Genomic DNA, 8,225 nt, shown 5'->3' on the forward strand with positions numbered 1-8,225 from the left:
ATGTATTCTCTTAAATCTATGTCACATGGGTGCAGGGGCAGGGGTGCGACACTTTAAAAAAACTTGGGTGCGGGGATGCGGCAAAAAGTTGGACATAAATGACCCTGGGTGCATTGACTGCACCCAGGGTCAGGTTGATCGCATCGGGTGCGGGTGCGATGTGAGTGCGGCACCTAGTTGAAGAGTCCCTGTGACATAGTCTTAAAGATATTACCCACATTTGCAACTTGTAAGACAAGGTACACACTATGATTCAAAGAGAAAAATGTATTAGAGAATATTTTAGTAAGTTGTTCGACCTTTGGAATGAGTTTGCTCTTCTTGAGTCACAATGACATTATCCCAAAGACATAGAACTCCGTCAAAGACAAATTGATGTGAAACATTTCTATCAATTCATCAATGGTCTAAGACCGGAGTTTGAGTCTACTAAATCGGCTTTTCTTCATAAAGGAGAAGTTCTCTCTATTGAAGAGCTAAGTATGAAAGAAAATAGACTAAAAAAAAGACATTTAAAGATGATGATAATTCGGTCATAGCCGTGTCTAGGCTGAGAAACCATGTCCATGCTTACCAACTACTACATTATAACTATCACATTATAAGAGACCAAACAATTATAGCTATGGAAAGCAAGACAATGAGTTTGAAAAAAAAATAAATTATTTGCTATTATTGTCGTGAACCGGGGTATGTCAAGATATATTGTCCTAAACTAAAGATACCCTATGAGAAGAAGGTAGCCTCCGTTGCTCAAGAGTCAAGTGAATTCAAAGCTACACAAGAATCAACTATTGAGAGCATGTCCTTGACTCAAATTGTAGAAGCTCTTCAACATCTATTCAAAGGAGCTTCACCAACCGAAGCTACGGTCTCTTCTGTTGGCATCTTTGATCCCAGTAAGTCTCTTTGGCTTCTTGGCTCATGTGCCTCATTTCATATGACACTAAATTGTGATATTTTATCTGGATGTCATAACTCAAGCGAGTCAAATGTTTTTTATTGTTGATAGAATATCTCTTGAGATAAAGGGAATAAGAAATTTTGAAAATATTTTAAAGAGATTTTTTATTCAAAAAATTAGATATATTCCCAAGTTAAGCCTAAATCTTTTATTTGTCTCTTAATTATGTGACCTTTGGTATAATGTTTCTTTCTCTTCTATTGGTTTATGAGTGCGGGATCGTCTCTCAGGGAAGCTGATTGGAGAAGGCTGTAAAGAAGGAGGTTTATACTACATAGATTTTTTGGAAATACCTAAGAATACTTTTTGTTATAATGTTTAAAAACTGAATTTTGGATTTTGGAGCTCCCTAACCAAAATCTTCTGAAATATTATCTGCATGAATGCAACCAAAACTGATTGGAGCTCCCATGTGGCAGGTCATGAATCCCCTTGTCATTTTGTGGTTGATGTATGCTTCAAAATTTCCCTTCATATCTTCATTTGGTCTGATACCATCTTCAGATTGATGGTAACATGATTATGTTCCTTTGATGTGTGAAAGAATATGTGGTGTGTGCGAACTGTGAAACAAGGTGAGAGAAATGAGTGAGTGAGGAGGAAGAAGAAGATATAGGAAAAGAGAGGAAGTGAGAAAAGACAAGGGAGAAAGAGAATAGGGGCTGGAATCGTGCCCTATCCCTCTCATATTGACCCTTATAAAGGTAATTTAAGTCAGTTTACAAAAATGCCCTTCATAACTATATCTTTTGACCTATTGGGTCTTGAATACAAAAAAGGACTTCACTAGCCAATCAATTTTGACTCTCATGTAATGCTTCCTTATAACATATTGTACTTCAAAGGATAAACCAGAGTTGCCAGTTGGGGAAGCGATTCGGGTAGCGGAAGCGGGAAGTGAGGGGGAAGCGAAAAAAGGAAAAAACAAAAAAAGGAAAAAACAAAAAAAGGAAGAAAAGATACATTTTGGAAGCGCCACGTTTCGCGCCTCCGAAATACGCTTCGGAGAAGCATGCTTCCCCATGTCCTATGGTACTTCCGGTAACCCTGGGATAAACCTCTAAACTGGTCATCATGATGTATATGAACCCTTTATTTTTGTTACCTCATTAATTCACTGGTCTGCACTCCAGTTAAGCTAACCAAAACAGAAAAAGTGAAAAAGTGGAAAACTTCCCTTAAGTATCCACTAAACCTGCCATCTTCTGATCGATGCAATTGGATTGAGTGTTAGATGTTTTCATCCTTCTAAGATTTTAATTCATGGTAGCCTCTTGGTTCAAGATAGAACGCAGAAACATAACATTTATTCAAGTTTCCTTGCATTGCTTGTTTGGCCCATCAAATATTGTGCATTGGTGTGATTTGGCTACATTGTTTACAAGATGCCTTTCCCCATTAATTGTTGAAGCATACTCTTTATTTTGGAGCAACAGTCGTGTCCTTGATTTGCAGAGTCCAATGCAAAACTTCTGGAAAAATGTTCTAGGGTTCATATTAATTAACATCGAGTGCTTGGTATTTTTTCTTTTTTTTTTTCAAAATTTCTTGTAGGAGAAATGTAGTCATTATTTTAATTTTATGTCAATGATAAAAAACTCATTCATGGCATTGTAGCAATGTAGGCTTGTGGCCATAATAAAATATAATGTGCTGAGGAAGATGTTCTTGATTGTGTCTTACCGAACAGAGGTAGTATGTAAAGGAAAAATTATTGTTTGAAGTGCAGGGAACATTCCAACTTTGTCAATTGCGTAAGGTTTTCTCCTGATGGAAGCAAGTTTATCAGTGTAAGTTCAGATAAGAAAGGTATACTATATGATGGGAGGACAGGAGAAAAGATTGGGGAGCTATCTGCTGAAGGTCACAATGGTAGCATCTATGCTGTTAGTTGGAGTCCTGACAGTAAAGCGGTATTTATGATATTCCTATGCTATTTTCATTATTGATTAATAATTATACTTCCAGTGGTGGACTTAGGATGCAAATATCTACATTGAATGATATCTACTTTTTCCTTTTTCAGATTCTTAGATTGATAATATGAACATTTTAATTGGAACACAATTAAATTTAAATGTTACTTATATAATCAAATGCCTGACTAATGGAGAGTTTTTCTTCTACTTTTTTGTTTTTTGGTTGATCGAAGAAGCACATTCATTTATCTGTTGAATGAAAGTTTTATACAATCTGGTTTACCTATATTCTAATGGTCTCCAGCACCATACTGGTTCTGATGGGGCTGTACTTGTCTGTATTACAGGTGTGAGTGGAAGTGTTAATCCAAAGTTTCATTGTGTGCTTTAGTCTGCTTTACTTTGGTATTGATAGAAAATTCTTTCATATTTTCTGTGCAGTTGGATAAACCTGGTTGAGGTTATATTTGTCACAAAATGGCACGGATCCCAATACCCTCCATAATGGACTCCGAGGGTCAAAACATAATGCATTTGAACAAAAACATAAGAACTAAAATGAAACACAATAGAATGTGAGTAAATAACTTCATTAATAAAGAACAGTAAAAATACAAAAAAAATACATTTTAATCCTCATTACAATACACTAAAAAACACACAAGAAGCCTAAAACCATGGTTGCTAGTCGAGGAAGCGGGAAGCGATATGTGAAGTGGAAGCGGGAAGCGTGGCACTTTCAAAATTTTAGGAAGCGGGAAGCATGGGATGACTTAAAAGCGAATCAAGAATCGTCTCGAAAGCGAACCAGAAGCGAATCTGGAAGCGACCTAGGAAGCGAGGGGGAAGCGAAAAATAAAATAAAAATAAAAATACAAAAAAAGGGAGGAAATGCAGGGAAAGCGAAGGAGAAGCGTGCTTCCCATAAATGGGAAGTGTGTTTCCTATAAATGGGAAGCATGTTTCCCATAAAAGAGAAACGCGCTTCCCATAAATGGGAAATGCGCTTTTCAAAAAAATTGGCGCTTCTCAGTGCATTTTGGAAGCGCGACGTTTTACGCTTCTGAAACATGCTTCCCCACTAGGCTAGGTGCTTCCAGTAACTCTGCCTAAAACTACTCATCACTCCCTCACCTTACAAAGGCACCCACCCACCCATATTTATAGAGAAAAGAAGGAAGAAGAGAGAGATTAAAGGAGAGAAAAAGGGAGACCACACTAACCATTGGACCATAAGTCAAACAACTAGTCCAAGTCAACCAAAGTTGACTTAACTTTAAAGTATATATATCAGAGTTACCGAAAGCACCTAGCCTAGTGGAAGCACGAAATGTTGTGCTTCCGAAACGCGTTGAGAAGCGCCATTTTTTTTGAAAAGCGTGCTTTCCCGTTGCTTACCCCGCGCTTCTCCTGCGCTTCCTCCCTTTTTTCATTTTTTTTTATTATTATTTTTTCACTTCCCCCTCGCTTCGTAGGTCGCTTCTGGTTCGCTTCCTAGGTCGCTTCCAAGATGATTCTTGATTCGCTTTTAAGTTGTCTCACGTTTCTCGCTTCCTAAAATTTTGAAAGTGCCACGCTTCCTGCTCCTGCTTCCTCGACTGGCAACCATGATATATGTTAACGCCCCCGCTCAAACTTACATTGACTCACTATAAGTTTGCAATTACAAAAGGAATCCCATTACACAAGATATCGACATGTTCTTCTATAATACAAATTCTTGAAGGAGCTTCTAGATCTTCCTTGATATGCTCGAAAGGTCTCTAGAATCATCAATAATGCCAATATTTTAAAGAGTGCAAAAGGAGCAATCCAACTAAAAATAACTATATATATATATATATAGAGAGAGAGAGAGAGAGTAATGGGTACGTGCTAAATAAAATATGCTAGATGAAACATGCTAAATGAGTTTTTCAGGGTTTTTTTGTTTTATTTTTAAATTCTAATCGTACAAATGTGATCTATGTACTTGATTTTATAGGGTTCAACTCTTTAAGTGTTCGATTCTGACACATGAGCGGGTTTTTATAACGTTTAAAAAATCACCATTCCAAAATCTTTGTTAATTTTTAGGCTCCAAATATCATTTTTTTCATCAAAAACACATGATCCAAGTGTGGATTCCTCGTAAATTGACCATGCCCAACACATTTATGGGGTCAGAACTGCAAAAAAAAAACCCACACCAAAAGAGCAGAAAAACCCATTTAGCACATTTCATTCACATATTTCATTTCGTACACACCCATCTCTCTGTGTCTCTCTCTCTCTCTCTCTCTCTCTATATATATATATATATAAATGACCAAACACGCCAAAAATACAATACATATTTAATAAGACATTTTAATAATTTTCAAAATCTTTTAATAGTAAGAAAATTTTTCAACATCAATTTTGAAAGTCATTAAATTTTTATACACAATATTCATTGAGAGTCTCACCTCAATAGATAATTTTATGAAATCATAGTTCTTGATTTATAAGAGAACACAATTGCATATTATCAAAAGAAGAGATGCATGCATAAAATATCTCAAAGATAAACGTATAAATCATTCATCACTTTAAACATTCATGAAAACATGCATTATTGAAAGTCAATACACACATCTATCTCGAAAAGCACATTAATGCATGAAATATGAATTTTCAAACAACATCAATACCATGAATAAATAACTCACAAAAGAGTTTAACCCACACAAAAAATATTCATAAAGCAGGGTTTTTCAAAACAAGTAGCCATATTGAATGTACAACAGAAATAATGGGGAAGTTCAAAATCCCACGTACAAATCATAACAAGAGATATTTTGTAATAATGACAAATATTAATAACAATTTAAATCTCAACAATAGAAACAATATCTATAAATACACTCAAAATATTGTATCCTATGCAACCAAGGCATATCATGATGTAAATCACCCAAGATAACTAATCATGGAACACATTTAAAATATCTTTAAGCATGCAATTAAAACATATTCAATGCAAAATGCATGAAGAATTTTCAATAACCATTTCCCAGACAAGGGTAAATGAGTGATTTTTTTTTAGAAATTTTGTGGAGAGATTTGAAAATCCCACAAATATCAAGAAATGATATTTTGCAAACCTTCACAATAGTTCGACCACCATAAGCAATTTACCTCGCTTGACCTTCAAACCTCAAAATTCAAGTGTAATAGCTGCTAGAACAAGAGATCAATGACAATGCCACTTATGAGCTTAACAAACACACAAAAAGTGTGAACATCTCATCTATATAAAATAACACTTAAATAAGAGACAAACCTCAATGTTTCAGCTACTAGAAAAAGAGCATAATACAAACACACAAAAAGTATGAATAACCAATGGGTGCACCTAACTCATTGCAAACAAATCTTTCTTGTCTACGTAAAATGACACTTAAATAAGAGACAAACCTCAATATTCAAGTGCATCAGCTACTAGAATAAGAGTATAATACAAACACACAAAATGTGAATAACCAATGGGTGCATATAACTCACCACAAAAATATCTTTTAAATAAGAGACATAATAGGAGAAGACACGAAGTAAGAGAGCTTGTAATAAAAACAAACTAATGTCATCAAGAAGGATAAATGTATCGATTTTAACAATCTTTCAAACACCATATTTTCAAAATAGATAACCATCACAGATAAACATAATTATAAGTATTCATAATAACATTGTCCAAATAAACAAATGAGTGATATAACACACTCATAGAACTAGAGATCAAACAACCGTCAATTAGAGCCAAACTATAAGGCGACAATCTATACTGATAAGAAAACCAAGGTGCACACAACTCACCCCAACAAGAATCTCTTGTTCAACAAAAGCAACATGGATGTAGATACCAATCAAACCCAAGACAAGTGACAACACATCACTCATAACCTTTGGGAATCTAGACTAGTAAGATGACATGAGGTGCACACATAACTCACCTCAAAGGCTAACTCTGACCCAACAACAAGGCCAAAAATAAATGGCGCATCCTAGAAAAATCTATGATGGACAAAAAACAATGCCAAAAGAAGGCAAAAAATACTCACGGAAATTGATTTTCAAATAAGTGAGTTCATATATAAAAGTACCGATTTGAAAAAACAAAGTTTTAAATCAAATCCAATAAAGGTAGATGAAGACTTAGAATGAATATAGTTCAATCATATGCACAACAATATGTCAATTGATGCAATCACTTCCAACACAAGATGTCTCATGACAAATTTTACAAACTTTGACAAGCAAATAATGGACAAGAATCATGCCCAATATAAATAATCTACATAGATGTGATGAAATTATGATGTTAGAGTATCTTTCAAAAGATAATAGAATCATGAATCCACCAATCAAGAAACAAGTGCACTAAGGCACATCATATACAAAAGATCCAATAAATCTCAATAAAAAGACAAAAGTATATGATTTTATTAAAGAAAAGCTTCTAAGAAGCTAGATCTAAATCATTAGTCTACTATTAGACAATTGATGACAAACATATAGAGATTCACAAAGAGCTATATAACTATCAACAACCATGAACTCATATATATCATACAAAGAATTTTATCACAATGTAACAAATATAAAATCTTTAAGAAACATGAAATGAAGTATCAATGCACAAGAAAGAAACCACTAAGGGTTACAAAAGTGCACAAACACTCAAGTCACTAAGCTACCAAAAAGCACATAAAACTACTATGGGCTAAGCAACAATCATACAAGAGTCTTTTAAAAAATATAAGTTTTATTCATAAAATGCTCAAGAAGCATACACAAGAACCCACTAAAAAATATAATGCATAATAGAGAAATTAAAATATGCATTCGAGTTCATGATGACAAATCATGCTTATGCCATCCAATAATAATCACAAAGGCTACATAATTAAAATCATGCATGGTCACATAGTTAGAATCACCAAAGAAACATCACTATATATTAAAAATCCCAAAGATAATCTATGTAAATACATACATTAAGAGACACAAAAAAAAAATGTAAAAAATTAATATTTTGCAAAACATGAAACACATAAGATTTTAAGAAACCACATATTTTTGCAAAATATAATTTTTTCAATATACATATCCATAATCTAAAAAATATATTAAAAGACAATAATTTCTATTGAGAATGTAGGGTACGGGTCTGGTTCTAGACCCAAAATGATTCTTTTGTATTGTATTTACATGGTTGGTGTTATCGGGTCTGGGTTGACAGACCCGATCCAACTTGTATCATATATATTACATTGAATATAGGGCACAACTTCTCATTGAGAATCGTGTCAGTCATTGCT

General features: G+C 34.3%; 1 protein-coding gene across 1 annotated transcript in view; it reads left to right on the forward strand.

Moving 5' to 3' along the window:
* Nucleotides 1-3,274, forward strand: part of LOC149829699 (actin-interacting protein 1-2-like) — a 47,474-nt gene extending 44,200 nt beyond the window's left edge. Inside the window, exons 5-6 of the mRNA XM_090015260.1 lie at nt 2,694-2,877; nt 3,188-3,274. Of these exons, the coding sequence (XP_089871386.1) occupies nt 2,694-2,877; nt 3,188-3,274 (271 nt within the window). The remainder of the gene's footprint in view (nt 1-2,693; nt 2,878-3,187) is intronic.
* Nucleotides 3,275-8,225: the final 4,951 nt, after the last annotated feature.

The sequence above is a fragment of the Nuphar pumila genome, chromosome 8 (assembly GCF_984573655.1).
Source record: "Nuphar pumila chromosome 8, dmNupPumi1.hap1.1, whole genome shotgun sequence".
Classification (NCBI taxonomy): Eukaryota; Viridiplantae; Streptophyta; class Magnoliopsida; order Nymphaeales; family Nymphaeaceae; genus Nuphar; species Nuphar pumila.